Consider the following 19,010-nt stretch of genomic DNA (forward strand, 5'->3'; position numbering starts at 1 on the left):
TGAGAAAAACAATAATTAGAAGATCCATCCCTTGGTACAGTGAACAACTGCACATCCTCCACTAAATCTACTGACAAGAAGATAACAGAAAAATTAGCTGGTCTTCGGAAAAAGAATTGTGGGAGTCACTAAATGACAAATTCTGCGGCACTGTTATGCAAAATAACAGCCTGTGTAAGATACATGAAATATTGAATGAATATCTCTTCCTTTTTCTAAATTCTGGCTAAACAAAAATACTGAGGTTAGGTCTTGAAAGAAGTTTAGAATGCAGCAGCCTCCATCTTTACCAGTAAAAGAACATTACAATTTTCTGCCTATTAAGTTCAGTACTAACTACAAAATCCTGATCATGACATTTAAATCTCTGAATGGTTTCAGAGAGCTACTGTTAATCCCAAGGATCAGTTGGAGCTCATCTGGTGAAAGATGTTTTTCTTATACTGCCTTGTAAATTCTGGAACAGTGCTCCAGTTCAATAACTGTTTTTAAATTCTAGCTGGATTTAAAAACAATCTAACTGGATGTTGGTGTTCCACATAACTTTGCCTCTTGTTTATGGAGCAAAGCAAAGAAGACAGTCCATTTTATATGAGTCTTTGCTTAGCTACTGAAACATTTTACAGAGGCAGGGCCAGGCACGCTCATCCTGAAATTCAGCACTGCAGTCTAGTGGCTTATTCATATCCAAACGCACACAGATAGCTATAACTCTAACTCCTTTGTGTAGTGTGAAAAGGTGCAAATGGTGAACGGACATGATTCTTGGAATGTTTTTGACATGTTTTTTGAACTTGCTTGGATGATAAACTGAAATGATTTGATGCAAAACTGAGTCCATTTGATTGTGATAAACTGAATAGTGTAGGCCTACAGCCATTGGCTGGATGAGAGAAGAACCCTTCATGCTTTGTAATGATTAACATATATAACTATATTTTTAAATGAAGGAGAAAAAATAGTGCAAATACTATTCAATCTCAATAATACTTAAGTATGAATATGTCAAAATAATACTTAAGTATAGTAACAGAGTACAAACGTGAACAGCTGTCGGAACATCACCAAATATCGCGATATACCTTCAGTGCCTCACCATGTCAGTATTATCCTAAATACCCAGAGTTTCATAGAGGAATCAGAAAACCAGTTAACTGGTAGGCCTAGCTAACTGTCGTACCTGGATTTATTATTATTATTATTATTATTATTATTATTATTATTATTATTATTATTATTGTTGTTGCTGTTAATGAGTCTTTATTGAGCATATATACATTACAGCACAGTGAAATTATTTTCTTTGCATATCCCAGCATGTTAGGAAGCTGGGGTCAGAGCGCAGGGTCAGCATTGATACAGCGCCCCTGGAGCAGAGAGGGTTAAGGGCCTTGCTCAAGGGCCCAACAGTGGCAGCCTGGCAGTGCTGGGGCTTGACCTTCAGATCAGTAAACCAGAGCCTTAACCACTAAGCCGTAGTTGTTGTTGTTGTTGTTAATAATAATGATGATGATATTATTATTATTATTATTATTATTATTATTATTATATTATAATCATCATCATCATAATCACTATTATTATTATTATTATTATTAATAACAACAGGAAATGACTATGGCTGATGTTGCATGAAGTGCTCATGACTAGTGGTTCGAGGGTTCGAGCAGGGTTCAGTGAAAGTTTAATGAGGAAGTAAAGCAGCTGGTTGAAGAGAGTATTTTTGGCGCTGGGCGGTGATCTTCACTAACAGCACAGTGATTGCGAGCTAAAGGGCTTGTGTTCACGTCGCTGGAAAGTCCTGCTTCCTGTCCAATAGAAACACCGCAAGAGCATCGCACGGCTTGTTTATAAAGCGCTGTGTGGTGACAGCGGGAGTAATGTAGCAGCGAGGGAGGCGGTTTGAACGCGGTGGCGGCGGACAGAAACCGGCGCGGTGGTGTAAATGGGAAATCTGATGGGCGCTCTGAGGTACAAGGAGCCGAGCACCGTGGAGGAATGCGACTCGACATGGGGGACGGACTCGGAGAGCGACGAGCAGGACAGCGGGGTGTCCGAGTCCACCGGTACTTCAGACTCAGGGCACTGTGGAGACGATCAAGACGGCTTTCCTCAGGTAAACCGCTCAAGAACAGCACACACAAACTGTCCGTCTGACAGAAAGGCAACAAAGAAGCACCGAGAACAGCGGGGCTCTTCACCTTCATCCCTGACAGGCTGGGAAATGGAGCTCTGTGTGGAAGTGGACACGATTACTGCTACTAGAATATAATGTTCCTAACGTGGCCTCATTTCGTATTGTGCCAGGCCGTGTTTAAAATGCGACATGAAAGAGGAAAGACGAGGGAAAACGCTGTGCCCCTTGTAGGGTAGCCTCTTACATACAAGCGAGGGCAGTGTAGCCATTTGTTCAATAAAACCTCTACAGGAGAGGGGATCTATTACCAGGACACTTTATTTTGATCATATAATAGATTATAATCTGTGTGTCCTGTTGTTGTGGGGATTAAAAACAGCTCGCGCTATTTATAGCATCTCCATATCCATATGATCTGATATCAGTGTTTACTACAATGTTGTTTATTTCGACTCTGTTCATTACAGCCTCTTTTCTTGCTGGGATGTGGGCGCTGTGATGCTAAAACCTGGAGCTTTTCCTGGTTTTAGAAACTGACATTGTAAACTATTAAATCTGACCCAATTTCTCCTCATGTCTCCGAGATGTCTTGGATTTTTTTTTTTCTTCCATATTATAAACAGGACCAAACTGCTTACCTGCTATTGCAGTCTAAAGACCCATGGACTAATCCAACAATGCTTTACCATGGTCTCACTGGGATTTTTGTACTTAATGACTCTTTTGTCTATAATTAAATATGGACAAAATCCACAAAAAGTGTACATGTGGTTCATGTGCAGGTGCAGCACTAGTCTGTTCTATTGTAAACAAACTATAATATAATATCTGAAGTGTACTTTTTTTATTGGCCATAGATCACTTACTATTGTAAGTAGTTTTGCATAATAACTTGATTCATTCATATTTTAAAGCAAATTTATATTTTAATTATTTGAATTAGTCAGTTGAATAAATGATTGAAGGTGGGCCAAGGTCTATTAAATGAATGAGTCATGAGTCTTCAGTCTCTCTCTCTCTCTCTCACACACACACACACACACACACACACACACACGACCAACATTACCATCCTGACATGGTACAAAATATATTTTAGTTGACAGAACAAGGATCCCAACATTTACAAGTTTGATTTTAAGTTCAAGAGTAAAAGGGTGTGATCCAACATAAAGTAAAGTTAAGAAAGTGAACAACAAAAATGTTACAGCTACCTGCTTTTCTTTCTGTCCAACTATAATCCAGTCCTTTTTGGCCACATGCTGCTGTCTGCAATATACTAACAATCAGGTTAGATTGTTGCGTTTTGAGCTAGAGAGTGAGTGAGGATAAAGAAAGGGTCAAACCTAAAAATGTACAGAAATGCATACGTGGAATCATGCACTAATAGTTCAACTCATGAGCAGACTCATTCATACATTCTTTATGCCTATTTTACTTTTTTTCCTTTCTCTCCTACACAGTTTAATCACACGGCTGAGTCATCCACTAAGATGAAAAGAAGCTTTTATGCTGCCAAGGACCTGTACAAGTACCGCCATAGTTATCCGGTAAAATGTTCACCCACTCTCTTCGCTGTTTTTCCAAGCCATAGCACTGTACTCAGAAACGGATGCTCTTTTAATGGCTTTTTGCTTTTTTTGAGTGCCATATTTTTTCATATACTGTAACCTGTTTGATGTATTACAGCAGAAAAAATGGAGTGAAAGTCACTAGATTAATGCATCTTCAAATCCAGTTTTGGGTGTTTTGCATGTTTTGTGTCAGGTTTTTAAAAAAGGAAAAATAACTTTGGTGTCCAAATGAAAAATGCATAACTACCTCTCTCCGAGCAAGTTCATCATGAGTTCAACATGAGTTCTTCTTAGCCTCAGGACAATTTATTTATCACTTAGAGACACTTTCTTTATCACTCCTCTTCTCTCCTCCTTTCCATGTGTTTCTCTGCACCTAGAATTACAAGGAGCCTCGGCTGAGAAACGAGTACCGCAATCTGAGATTCTATCTGAATAAGATTCCTCTGATTCCAGATGGTAAGTGTCTGTGTATGCTTCTGTAATCTGCTGAATCTGTTGAATGCTGTAAATGTAAAGTGCATGCACTTAGGTCTTTCTGTGCATTACCATAACTAAGCTTTAACACACTTTTTAATGTTCATTTAATGGATCATTATGTGAAAGAGTTAGCTGTAGGAGAGTCAGTGTGTTTGCTGTTAGAAGAAGGAAATACAGCAGGTAGTGTTAAAAGGTGGATTAATATGTTTTGAGGCACCTGTAAAGGTTTATTCTTCAGCTTTAACTTTGGCATTTTATCTTATGTCACCCTTCTGTGTGAAAATTCCTGTGTGAGTTCCATGAAAATTATATAGGTATTCAGTTTTAAATCCCACGGGGAACTGGCACTTGAATATGGGATGTTAATGGTAGTTCATAGTACCTTAGTGCATTATTGTTTTTGTGGTACCCATTTGAATATGATCAATGGGTGTGATCTATGGGGCTCCTTTTGGGTTTTTATTTTTTATCACTTAGACATTAATGTCAAATATATAGACAAATTAAAAGACAAGCTGATATAGGTTCTTAGTAAGGTGTTAGGCCACGAGCCACCACACCAACTTCAAAGTGCCATGGAATGGATTCTACAAGTCTCTGAAACTGTACCGGCAGGATAGAAAACCGTTCTTTCAAAAGATATATCCTCAGTTGGTGTTTTGATGATGGTGATATAGAGCGCTTTTTATATAACACCATATACAGTATATCCTATGAGTTCCTATGAATGCATGACAGCATCTCATGGGGGAACCCGTGAGTTTGAATGGTGTTCCCTCAGTGACCCATGAACCCTAATGGTAACCCCTGTATTCCACTGAAAATCCCATAGGAATTTCCATAAGAACAGTGACATTCCTGTAACCTTTAATCAGCACATTTGAGTATAATTTTCCAAGAAGGTTGCCTGTGTCATGATGATAACCTCTCACAAATCATTTCTATTGTAGTTTATGACAAATGCATTCGCAGTTGTGGTGAGAAAATTACTGTTCAGTGTTCTGTGCACTGTGTATGTAATGTTTCTTTGAAAGCCTTGTTGAATCACAAACTCTGAACCTGTGGTATAGATCTATCACACAGTGCGAACAGTAATGTAGCAGTACATAAAACCACATCAGTTGCACATCAGAGTGAGTGATGAAACAGCCTGAGTTGAGCACTCTCAGGAGGCCCATCTCATGCACAGTCACAAACAATGCACTTGGCATTCTCCTTCTTCCTTAATGTCTTTAGGAAGAATTTGTCTCTGCGAGGTGGTTTTCAGATTAGACATCAGTGATCATAAAGTGGATTGAAAACTGAACCACATAGGAACTGGGGAAAAGAGTGGACACAAACACATCCACACAGACATGGTCATAAACAAACTGAGATCGTTAATATTTTTAGACAGCTATACTTGCATGATTAGGTCTCCATTGTCTTTTCATGGCATTACTTGGCATCGTTTATTGCATTTCAATTCTCATTACGTGCATGAAGAACTGGTTTGACATTTAGGCAGTGTACCTTTGCACAGCACAGCAGGTAGCATCCAGGGTCCCATGTTCAATCCTGAGTTTTGGGTAACCGTCTTTACGGAGCGTCACGTGTGGGTTTTCTCTGGATTTTCCATTTTTCTCCCAACTTTACAAAAATAACAGAATCCCATCCAGGGTTTATTTTGTACCCAGTGTTCCTGGCATCGGCTCGGGATCCATCATGACCCTGACCATGATAAAGCAGTTACTGGAGAAGAATGAATGCTTGTGATTTGAAGTATGCTGCCCACTTGTGTATTATGTTTCTTTTGACACATGATACAGTAAAGGTTTGTATCTGTCCCTGCAGGAATCTATGTTGAAGAGATCCTCACCAAATGGAAGGGTGACTATGACAAGCTTGAGCACAATCACACATATATACAATGGTAAAGTCAAGCCTCCAGTATTTTTTCCTGTCTCATACGGCAAGTAACAGTGACTTTCTGTTTGATATTGGCTGGCAGTGGTCCCTGGTTCAATCCTGAGCTCAGATTACTCTCTGTTGGTGTTTTGCTCATTTCCCTATATCTATGTGGCTTTCCTCTGGGTTCTCGGGTTTCCTCCTGCTTCCCAAAAACATGCCAGTAGGTGGATTGGCTAAGCTAAGGTGTATTCCTGCCTCACACAAAATGTTCCTGGGATAATTTGCAGATTCACCGTGGTTACTCAGTGTATGACTGTTTGATACTTGAGAAAGTTGTATCCAAAATGCAAGTTTTAAATTTGTTCAACTAAATAACACTGCTGAGAAAATTTGCCTATGAGTAGAAAGACAACAGGATAAAGAGATTCATTTTTAGGATTAATTAAAGTGTGTGTTCCAGTCGACATTTTCACTTTACTGACTTTTGCCGAGATTTACTTACAATGTCTAATAAACCTTAGGATAAATGTTCAGTGTGAGCTGAGGCCTACTGCATGACATGTTTGGTTGGTGTAAGCTCGGTGGCCCTGCAGGAATCAGCAGAACGAAATCAGACCTCACACATATGCCAGCAGCTTTACCACCACTACCTTCACTCTCTCACACACTTTCACATTCTCACACTTTGAACTGACAAAACTAAGGACTATTTGCATAATGTCAATTAGCGAGTTCAAAAACACAAATGTAGATGAGTTGCTAGTATTGAATTAATAAGAAATGGCAGCCTAGTGAAGCAGGCAGCCAGCCAGAACTGCTTGGTCTGTTTGGGAGAAAAGAGTGACAGAAGTAGAAGGGTGGCAAGACAGAGCAGAAATGAGCCTAGGGCTGAGTTTGCCCATTTTCTGTTTAATGGCAGCAGCGCAGGGCATCAAGTAGCTGACAGAGAGGCAGTTTGCCCTTTCTATATGTCTTATCTCTCATTTTCTCCTTGTAAAAGTCATTCATAGCCATTCCAGCAGGATTTATTAGAGCTGAGAGCGATCTTATCAATGCTTTCATCACCTAGAAACAGACAAAAGAAACAGAATAAGTTTTGCAGCTGTAGTCTCTGTATGTTTGTACCTATGCATTAACGTGTTGTTGTGCATGTATTAAAATGATTAAAAGTCTGGGATCATTACACTGTGATTGTAATTTTGTAGAATTGCTGAAACGATTCTTTTTTACTCTATTCTATTGTAGTCTTCTTTACACATGAAGATAATGCAGTAACTTCTGTCCATTCCTGCAGGCTTTTCCCACTCAGGGAACAAGGCCTCAATTTCTATGCCCATGAACTCACTCAGGATGAGATTAAGGTAAAGGCTAAAGTTGAAAACTTTTTGATCTCTCTGATCATGAGATCAAGGCTTTAAAATGTTACATTCAGTGTATAATTCTTGAGATGTACTGTAGTTGTTTTTTGGTGTATTAGGTGAGACGATGCTTGATCAATAACAGAATGATTCTCATGAACAGGAATTCCAGAACACTCAAGAAGCCAAGCAGCGCTTCGTGCTGGCGTACGCCATCATGTTGGACTTCTTTGGGATCAAGCTCCTAGATAAGAATGGAAACGTAGCACGTGCTGCAAACTGGAAAGATCGTTTCCAACACCTGAATGAGTGAGATCTGGATCTAGACTCTTTTTCTACAAACTTTGGTTGCATTTCCTCCAAAGTTCTTGAATATTTTGAGGAACTTGAAATATTCCTTAAAATAACCGGGGGATTGGGTGTTCTCGGGTTCTGGAATTTTTCCTGAATAGGAACAATAGTTCCTAGACAAATTTGTACCTTGATGTTCCTCCACACTGCAGGGACAGTGACCATTATACAGTTAGGTCCATAAGTATTTGGACAGTGATTTTTGTAATTTTGCCTCTTTACACCACCACAATGGATTTGAAATGAAGAAATCAATATGTAACAGAAGTTTAGACATTCAGCTTTAATTCAAGGTGTTTAACAAAAATATTGCATTAACTGTTTAGGAATCACAGCCATTACATAGTCCCTCCATTTTCACAAACTAACAATTATAATTATCATTTTTAATATTTGGATGTGAATCCATTGCGGTCAATTACTGCCTGAAGTCTGGAACCCATGGACATCACCAAATGTAGAGTTTCCTCCCTTGAGATGCTTTGCCAGGCCATTACTGCAGCCGCCTTCAGTTGTGGGTCTTTCTGCCTTCAGTTTTGTCTTCTGAAAGTGAAAAGCATGCTCAGTTGGATTGAGGTTGGGTGACTGATTCGGGCATTTAAGAACATTGAATTTCTTTGCCTTAAGAAGCCCTTGGGTTGCTTTTGCAGTATATTTTGGGTCATTACCATCTGTACTGTGAAGCACTGTTCTATCAGCATATGACTGAATCTGAGCAGAAAGTATCAATCTATACATTTCAGAATTCATCCTGCTACTTCTATCAGCAGCCACATCATCAATAAACACCAGTGACCCAGTTCCATTGGCAGCCATACATTCTCATGCCATAACACTACCTCTACCATGTTTGACAGATGATGTGTTATGCTTTGGATCATGAGCCCTTCCTTTCCTTCTTCATACTCTTCTCGTCCTTGGTTTCATCTGTCCAAAGAATCTTGCTCCAGAACTGTAATTCCTAAATGGTTAATGCAAAGCTGAAAGTCTACACTTCAATCTTGCTTCATTTCAAATCCATTGTGGTGGTTTACAGAGGCAAAATTACAAAAAAAAAAAAATGTTGCACTACCCAAGTACTTATGTACCCAACTGTATAGTGCAGTTTGCTGTGAGATGTACACCAGATGTGTTTGACTCCTTACTCGTGTGAAAACAGCCACTGATCTAAAACCAGTTTGATTAAATACTAGCTTTTAAAAATACAAAATGAGAGAGAATTCCTTCTGTAACAAACACACATGATCAGGAATGATCAGTACAGAGCTCAAATTAAAGAGGTTCTAGACACTAACATTATTCTTGGTTCCTAAAGTTACTGAGTTCCTGAAAAACATCATGTATTCCTGTAAAGGTCTCATGGTGGAAACACTTTCTGTGCAGGGTCTGACTTCCACTCTACTTCACTCACATTTTCTTGGCTCCTCCCCTTTCTTTTATTAAATCTTTCCTTCCATCACTACATGGTACTCTGTGTATCTTGCACCACCCCCATCCCACCCCGAAGCCTCACTCATTTTCTCACTATTCTTGCTGACAAAGCTGAGAGGAGCATTTGCATAATATCAATTAGCAAGTTTAAAAACATGAGCATGTGTAGATGGATCATTGCTTTTGTTAACTGAGTTGAAAATGCAAATGAGTGTACAGTGTGTGCAGTTCTCCACTCGACCTTCCTGTCCAGACCTTGACTTAGCATTCCTGCTATTCCTGTCCCACAGTTAGCTTTGTTCTATATTGTTCTACATGTACGTATGTAGTCTTTCTCCTGCTATGTTTTGCAGTGTTTTATACGCTTAGAATCTGTGAGTGCAGAATTGCAGAGCATCAGCCACTTGCGCTTGCTTATCCTAAGTGTCATTGAGACCGACTCTATACCATTAATATCCCATTTCTTTCGCACTCAGTGTGCAGAGAAGTGGGTCAGACACTCAGAGTGGAATCCCTATCCCTTGACAATGACTTTACAGAGATCTCAGAGTTATGTGGTCTGTTATCATAGCCCTTACCCATGCAAAGTTCATGAGCTGCCTACATTTGATAAGGTCCAAATCTTATTAAGTTTAAAAATGCCCATCAACCAAAGGGTTCTTGATTCTCACACACAGGTCTCAGCACAACTATCTGCGGATCACGCGCATTCTGAAGAGCCTGGGCGAGCTGGGCTTTGAGAACTACAAGCTGCCTCTGGTGCACCTGCTTCTGGAGGAGGCTCTGGTGCAGGGAACGCTGGCTAACATGCGGCACAGTGCGCTCGAGTACTTTGTCTACACACTGCGAAAGCACAGCCAGAGACGTGCACTGCTGCGCTTCGCCCAGCGCCACTACCAACCTCCGGAGAATTTCATCTGGGGGCCTCCAAAGAGGAGAGGCTCCCCTGGGTCAAGACCGAACAGAATCGTGTCCCCACTGGACAGGAGTGTAAGAATAACTAGAGCTCTAAAGCAGGGGAGTCCAAACAGGCCCGACGAAGAAAGAGAAGGGGTGGACGGGAGGGAAGTAGGAGAGTGGAAAACAACAAAGTTATCTAGGAGAAATCAGCAGGGTAGGGGGGACATAGAGGAATACATTGAAACTGTACCTCTTTGAGAATTTTGGAATGGGGGATTGAGAAAACGAGCCTGATAATAGGACCGACAGGGTTGGGGATTAGTAGCGGGTGTGGCTCAAAGCAATATTATTCCCTGTCTTGGCCTTCAGTGAATAGCAATGAGAGATTTGTTACTCTTTGGCTTTTTTGTAAATCCGTAACTAAATACCAATTTTCATTTTGTTAATTTCACTTAGAGGCTTAGAATATCAGCTGATGATTTTCTACTGTATTGCTAATCCTGCCTCAATCTGTTACACTTCTTGAACACACAAAGTGTAGGTGTGAATTATTACCTAACTTGATTGTGTGTGTGTGTGTTGCAACTTTGCCTATCAAGTCTTCCTCTGTGACATATTGTGGAGTTTAGATGGACTCCAGGCTTCAACTGAGCCTTTTGAGCCTTAGCCTTAGAGCTGAGTGAAGTTTATTTGTATAGAAACATAAGAACTAGGGCTGTCAAAGTTAACATGGCTAGAATTCGGTAGTACAATACATTTGATAAAATCATCCTATTTTGTATTTAAAAAATTTTAAAAAAAAAGCTTTTAATGCATTTTCCTGGTGCCATCCTTTGCCTTGTTAGATTTGAATACTGATGTACACAATTTTTTAAAATATAAATTGAAACAGTGTCTCTACATACCAGTATGTTTTGGTTCCAGCCAGTTGTTGAAATATTCTTAGTCTAGTTGCTGAACTAGAAAAGCATGATGTTGAAATGTGGAAATTATTTATGGAAGTAATTGCAACCAGCTACAAAAATGAGACTAATTGTGATTATTTTATTAATTTGACAGCCCTATTATGAACATATCACTTTAATGAGTAGCATATTTAAAATATCACTATTTGTTAGCACTATTTTGTGTGTGTGTGAGATCCAGAGTTTGTGCAGTGTCTTATATCAAGTGCCTCAAATTTTTAGTCTATGTGTGGCTGAGTTAACCCACATCAGTAAGGACAATCAGAAATGAGGTCACTGGCCTCTGAGAGAGAAGGAATTGTGCTTTGATATGTGAAATGTTGAATATACGAATTCTCTTATTTAACTACACATATACAAAAGCTGTGCTGTGCTCCAGTGTATACTCACTAGATTATGGGCTAAAATGAAAGTATGTGCATGTGTGTATGTTTGAATTTCTGCCTGCACTTTCTATTACTATGTTTCTATGAAAGCACACATAGGAGTAAGGAAGGATTACAGCTTGTATACTCTTCTCTTTCTCAATCTCTTCTCTCTTTGTGTGTGTATGCATGTCTTGTTGGTACATATTTCCTACTGCATCCTCTCACACAGGTAGTGGGGAGAACATAGCCATCTGTTTCCTGGACTCCCTCTGCAGCAACTCAAATTCAAAAGGACTGTAGCATGAGCAGTGCAAACACTTCTCAGTGCAACACTAGGATTCTTATTTTTTTTTATGTTTTCTGTAAGTTACTTATGTGGATTGAGTGCTGACTGATCTCTGTTTATGTGAGGCACTATACATGTGTTTTATAATGTTTTGTACAAGATCATGTGAGATTATGGAGGGCTCTTCTTGTGACTTATTGTATTAAAGTTGCAGCTATTTCTGGAAAATTATTTACTATGTGTTGTTTGAAGATTTCACTCTTGTATTTAAATTCAGGATCTGATCAACATTTTTTTTTACTGGGAGTCTAAGCACGTTGAGAACAGTATTGTTTTAACAATCTGGTTTTCTGTGTACAACATAAAAGGACTAAAATAATATAATTTAGCAGTGGCAGTCTTTTCCCTGCTACTCAGTCCAGTGAGGAAGTCCCCATTGAAAATAGTGTTTTATCTTCTGGTCCTTATCTCAAATTCGTATCTCTTATTTTTGGGCTGTTGTCATTCAACTGGGAATACCTTGATCTAATTTGCATAACATGCCAATCCTACAGTTTCAAACTAGTCCTAGGTTGTTGTTTTTTTTCCGCATGATCCTCACAAAGTTGGTGATTTAAGCTCAGTAATTATTCAAAACATTGCTGCAACTGATCAGATATGTTTCAGCAGAGAAAGCTTTGATCTGATTGTGACCAAACATGAACATATTATTTTTGATGAAGTGCCTAGAAGCACTTGGTATAAGCATTAATCCTGCCTTTACTGCAGTCTTTGTACATTTCAACTTTGTAGACGTTCAGTCTCCTCAACATTGTTATGTATGGGTTTCATTCCTGACTCCAGTGTACATTATGGGATTGTGAAAAGCTAGTTAATACATCATTCAGGGGTAATATGACTTCTCTACCACTTGAAATTTATCTGATGATGTTGAGAATTCTTTGGGGAACATGGTATTCTACAGTAAGCACGGTCTGTGAAGTATTGAGTTAAGTGAATTAGGTAAACCCGAGTGCTCCTGCTGGGTAGAGTGCGCACTTGGGTGTGCTAAGCAGTAAAATGAGCTGAATGGGAGTGACAGAATGAGGCGGCGGCCTTTCGTTCTAATGGTCTCGGGTGTAGAACGGACGCGCTGATTCCTGTTGAATCGCTGTCTAGGTGAATGTGTGTTTATGAATCTCACTGTGTGGTAGTCTCTTTCACTTAAGTCCACAAGTAGCTCATGCTCGCAGTACACCACTTAGCTGACAACTTGGACTGAGAATACATAAATACAGCTCTGTGTTTTAAAGCTTAAGTGTTAGACCACCAGACAGCACACATGAACATAAGGTATTTGAATGACCTCATAAGAGACACATTAGTAGAAGAAACAGCACTCTTTAACTGCATCTGGTGTAGAGAAGAATCCCAAAGCACTTACTTTACTGCTGTTTTCTGACAAATAATGCACATTTCCCAAGTCTTCATTCTCATAAAAGGAAATGTGGATAATATAGAAACTGCATCCTGCAAAAGTGGCTTAACTGGTATGGCCATACCCAGACAGTATTTCCAAAAGATGCAGATGACTCCCTATCTTAGACTTATATATTACAATGTACCTGTTTAATTGTACACTATATGGCCAAAGGTTTGTGGACACCTGACCATCACACCCATATGTGGGCTTTCCCCAAAGTGTTGCCACAAAGTTGGACACAATTGTATATGATATCCTTGTATGTTGTAGCATTACAGTTTCCCTTTATTGGAACTAAGAAGCCCAAACGTGTTCCAGCATGACAATGCCCCTTTGCACAAAGAGATGGCTTGCCAATGTTTGAGTGGAACAACTCAAGTGGTCTGCACAGAGCCCTGACCTCAACCCCACTGAACCCATTTGGGATGAACTGGAATGCCGACTGCTCCCTAGGCCTCCTTGCCCAACTTCTGTGCCTGACCTAATGCTCTTGTGGCTGAATGAGCAAATCCACACAGCCACATTCCAAACCCTAGTGGAAAACATTTGGCCATACAGTGTTGACAATGTTTACAATAGAACAGAAGGTTGCTGGAGTGATTCCCACCATCCTGAGGTCTACAAGCCATAGCTCCAATACTTGATTGACAAGCCTCTGTTCCTTTCTGGATCCTACTACTACCACCACCATCATGAGGTATGTAAGCCTTTGCTCCTGTTTTAATCCTACTTCTACCAGCCTGAGGTATACTATATGTGCCTTTGCTTCAAAATCCAACTCCAACCAACCTGAGGTTTCCAAGCTCCTACTTCTGTCCAAATCTATATGTCCTCAGTCCCATCTGGATATTAATTCTACCCGTCTGAGGCCTACAAGCCCCTACCAGCCCATTACAGGATTTCACAGAGTTTTTTTGTGATTGCTGCAGACAAAAATGTTTGATTTGCGATGCTATTTGCAGGGCTTTTTTGTAGAGAACTTCTTTTTACACAAAATTGTTTTGCATGGTCTTTCATAATGATGTTTGTTGGTAAATGAAACCTTTAAGCTGTACTCGTGTTCGACATATGTGAATTGAAGGGGGCTTTGGCTGAACGTGCATTGTGATGCACATGGCGTGTCCTGGCCCAAATCTGCGAAAAATTCCTTGATTTTGTGTTAATTTCTGCAATCACGAAATCCAGGACAGACTGCCATACTTCCTTTTGGATCCTACTCCTACCACTGTGAGGTCTACAAGCCACTGAAAAACCCTGCTGCCGAGTCTTGGTTTCTTTGCTCCATCTGAGAGAGATGTTCCTTGCCAAGTTGTCCTTGCTTGTCCACTGGAGGTTAAAGCAGTGATGTCTGTAATGCTGCCATGAGGTAATCTGTACTGGAAACAGTGCTGCAAAAATGTAAGAATGTGACTGATATAAAAGGTGGTATTTTCACATCTAAACACAAAAGTACTGAATGCTGATAGAAACTCCAGTGTGGTGCATTGCTTCACCAAGCAGAGTAGCAAAGGCTTTCAGACACTCAGTTTTAACATTTCTCTCTGTTTGGGTGGTTAACTCTGGCCTACTGACTGAAAGCAGAGATAGAAGCCCAGTGCAGGTGCAGGATGTGCACAGGGCAGGCCCTAGGGCCCATCACTATCACGCCAATCATTCTAGAAGAGATGGAGATTTTTTCTTTTTTGTGCTTCCTTTCATCTCTTTCATTCGAACACACTCAACTTCATCCCTCTCATCCCTCAACTGGGAGCAGCAGTTCAAACATTTTTGGCAGGCTGTTATGGTATGCCAGTCACAGGGCAGGAGAAGAATGTTCCAGAAACAGAATGTGATAGAGAGACTGGAGGGTGTTTGGAGAAGATAATACACATCAGTTTAATTTCCACAGTACAGTCAGTGCTCTGGCACCCTGCTGCGTGATAAAGGAAAAGGTGCCGTTTGTTTTTCACCGGCATAAAGTGTTCAGTGCAAGGTCTTGACAAAGCTCTAGGAAGGTATTAGAGAGTGACTGTTCTTGTGTGGGAATGAGCCAGTATTTGCCTAGTACATGCGATTGTCTGTGAATGTCTCATTTTAAGGCATCTGATTTCCATGTATAATATATGAATGTACGTATCAGATATGAAACATTCGGCATTGTGCGATGTAACAATGTTCTTAATCTTACCTTTAGACGATTAATACCAGCTGCAAAAGGACCGTGGCAATTCACACGGAAATACTAATAACATTAGAATAGTGAGACATAAGAAACCCCAATGAATTTCCTTTTCCTAAAGGGCAAAAAGTTCATGTACTGTATGTACATACACAAAGGGAAGTTCAGAACTTGCCAACCAAGAGGCCTCTCTCAGTAACACTGGGCATGAAGCAGGAAGACACCTAGAATGTCCATCACAGGGGACCATGCACATGCACACACAAAAAGAAGAGATGGAAAACCCAGAGGAAACCAATGCATTCACAGGGAGACCATGTGAAACTCAGGATTGAACCAGGGACCTGAAGCTGTGATTAATATCCTACATTGCAAAGTTATTTGTGTACAATATGCAGATGTCTTTCTGCTGTGAATTTAAAGATATCTGCAGTGGTTTCTTAGACAGATGAAATGAAATGCTTGTATGTGCTTGCCTAATCACACTGAAAGCTCTTTATACTTTCTGCTGTTAACGAGACTAACATATGCATGCCCTTGGTGTTGACATCACTATTTATAGCCTGTGTAAATGAGTATATAAGCATGAATTAGAGCAGAAGACCAGAGGTTCAGCTATGTTTTAGCCTCATGACCTGTGAGCAACCTGTGGTATCTTAGCTCATTTTAGTATTACACATGTGAACGTGCATATTATTGCGAGTGCCACAGCAGCAGCTCAAAACAACTGAAAAATGTTCTGCAAAAGTAGAGCATGGTTTCAGTTCCTCATGTGGTTGAAAGTTTGGACATCCCCGAAACTAAAACACAGTTGTTACGGTATCGGAGCTTCAGCGGACTTTCCAAATCAAGATATTATCAAAATCAACAGGTGGTTAGTAAAACCTGTTAGTAGGACCTGTAAAGTTACCACACAACAAGCAGTATGGTTGATTTTTTTTTAAAAATGATTTATTAAACAAGATATACATTACATTACAGCACATAACATTTAAATTAAATACTAGTACTATAACGGTACACTGTATATTCAACAATAACCTTGCATAAGTAATCAAGGTGCTGTTTCAGGTTATTGCAAACTCCCCCACAGGAAAACAGTGAACTGTTAACCAGTAAACAATTGCTGCAAAGATTTTAAAATGACCTTTTTGAATTAGCATTTCAATTTCATTATGTGGTTCTTGTTTTTACATCCAAACTGCTTACCAGTTACTCAGCAGTACAATGTGTGTCAAATGCACTGCCCAGGATCTTCATTGGCATTACAGGAATTTACAAACTACTATTATGGTTCACTAAATGTAGGGTCAGGGAATGTCTGAATTAAAAACAATAATAAAAAAAATCTTAGGATTCAATGCACAACAGTGATGCCACTTAGCTTCAGGGACACTCAGTATGTCTTACATGAATTTCCTCTTGCCGTAATGTTTTCATTTCTCTCCATGTAAACATCACTTCTTCACTCCAGTTCCCCAAATGCTGTTCATCTGCAGAGGACAGATACAACAGTGAGAAACACACAGCAATCCTGACTCGAGTGTCACAACAGTTAAGACCTACTTCATCTTTTCCTCTTTATACTTGACATAGTAATGCAACTGAAATCAAACAGTAAAATAAATGCTGATTTCTTGTAGCTTGTTCGCTTTTGGAGTTCAGTTTTTGGCTGAATTTTAAAGCCACCCATATCAAACAAATTTTCTGTTAAAAAGTGTTTGCACAACCGATTCTATAAATGCATTTCCCAGGCCATCTTTAGCGACAGTCTGCCACCTTGTGGATTAAGAAGGAGCAGCTGCTGTAATGAGGTCACAGAATAAAAGTAGACTGAAATAATTGCAGTGGGAGAGGGTGGGAACACAAACCAGCAGGCATGCATCCCGAGTGTCACTGTGGGACAGAAGGGTGAGCGTAAACAAACCAACAAGACATCACATACAACAAGACACTGCATTTGGAGAGTGAGCCCAGTAATATCTCAGAGATCAGAAGTTGCTTGAGTGTTTGTGTGTCCATGTGTGGGGCCAGGAAAGAACAACCATGGCATGGTTTAAATCACTGCAAGATGGTAGCAGAAGTATCTCTCTCTCTCTCTCTTTTTTTTTTTAATATATACACTGGATGACATGAGAAAGTGGGTACATGCAAAGGCCCAAACTCAGATTGCTGGAGGATGTGAGTCAAATGCCGCCCATTGGAAGGGTGCCTCTCTTTCTGCACTTGGTGGGTATAAATAGCCATTTCCTCTTGGGCCACTCTGTCGCCGTGACAACAGCTTAGTCTGGACAGGAGTGCTTGGAAACATTTGGAGTTGTCCCACCCTGCTGGGTTAGAGCGCTTCAAAAAGAGCCTTCAGCCTCACCTCCTGACCCAACAGCAATTCTCACAATGGAGCTCTACTTCCTCAGAGTTCTACAAACCACACCCACCCACACTGGCCTCTAGACACACAGAGAGAACAGACTCCTCTTGTTGTCTATGAAGGTTTTCAGTCATCAAGGCTATTTTAAATGTCTAGTAGAAGTATCTCAATGCAATGTTACAATCTTGAAGATGTTTCACAATTCACAAGTGATGAAGCCACACAAAAATGGAGAAACATCAAGATTATAGCACTGCGTTGACGTACCAGACGTTGAAAGCCTCCGGATGTATCCAATGAGCTCAACTGATATGATGGCAGACAAGCCGGTTTCCTTTGTGGTGCTGTTTCCATTTCCTTTGTGCTGCCACGGCATCCGTAAGCCAGAGAGCGCAAACACCCCACTCCCGGCCTTGTCTTGGCTCCAGCTGAGAGTGTAGGATGTTTACATTCCCTGAAGCTCACAGGGCACAAGGCTCCTGGGTTAAGCTGAGACGGCCTGGCCTGGTGTTTAAAAACTAACCGACTTTACCCGACTGCTCCATGGTCATGCTCGGCTCCGAAATAACTGTATTAAGCTTTTGATGCTTCACGACATCAATTAAGGAGTGAAACTAAAGTGGGTGAGGGCATATCTTTTTCAGACCTGTGAGAAATGTGCTCAGTGTTTGTCATTCACCTCTGAGATAAGCAGAACTTTCTATTAATAGAGCTACATTCATCAGCAGACTAGCCACCTGAGCTCTGTTCTTAGGGGCCTGAGGGAGGCACAAGCTGCATATATTTTTTATTGGTGGGGTGGGTGGGGGTACATAAAGGGCAATATCACTATAGAAATAGAAGGGGGGGGGGGCGCTTTGGGTGTTCACACAGACGTACGTCATCTGCCTGGCCAGCACAGCTCTCATGGCTCCAGTCCAAGATCCCCCCTCTCTTGAGGATGTGGCCACTCCCAGACCCTGTGAACCCGCCTGAATTGGAGCTTTTCACATTCTTGAGGCCTATTTCCTCTTACTGGACAAGCGCTTTCTCTTGCTTTCGGTCTCCTCTCTTAATGCATGCAATGATTGTTGTGGGAAAGGTCAGGCGTGGAACAGGCTATGGGCATGGACAGGAAAGGAAGGTGATATAGAGAGAGGCAGTATATGGTAAACTGTAAATGAGGAAAGATACAAAGAGGTTGGAGTGAATCTGTAAAACATAAGGAAGCAGCATTCATTAAGGGAAAAGGATGTAGACAGAACCAGAGCTCAAGAGCAATGGGAAAAACGGTAACAGCAAT

General features: G+C 40.5%; 1 protein-coding gene across 1 annotated transcript; it reads left to right on the forward strand.

The window, feature by feature from the left end:
• Positions 1-1,713: 1,713 nt before the first annotated feature.
• On the forward strand, positions 1,714-11,971 carry ogfrl1 (opioid growth factor receptor-like 1). Its single transcript, XM_053621388.1, has 7 exons — positions 1,714-2,116; positions 3,601-3,687; positions 4,092-4,170; positions 6,025-6,103; positions 7,376-7,442; positions 7,603-7,748; positions 9,899-11,971. Exons 1-7 carry the CDS (start codon positions 1,946-1,948, stop codon positions 10,377-10,379), a joined length of 1,110 nt encoding a protein of 369 aa, XP_053477363.1. The 5' UTR covers positions 1,714-1,945; the 3' UTR covers positions 10,380-11,971.
• The last annotated feature ends 7,039 nt before the right edge of the window (positions 11,972-19,010 follow it).

Source organism: Ictalurus furcatus, chromosome 3 (assembly GCF_023375685.1).
Source record: "Ictalurus furcatus strain D&B chromosome 3, Billie_1.0, whole genome shotgun sequence".
NCBI classification, from domain to species: domain Eukaryota; kingdom Metazoa; phylum Chordata; class Actinopteri; order Siluriformes; family Ictaluridae; genus Ictalurus; species Ictalurus furcatus.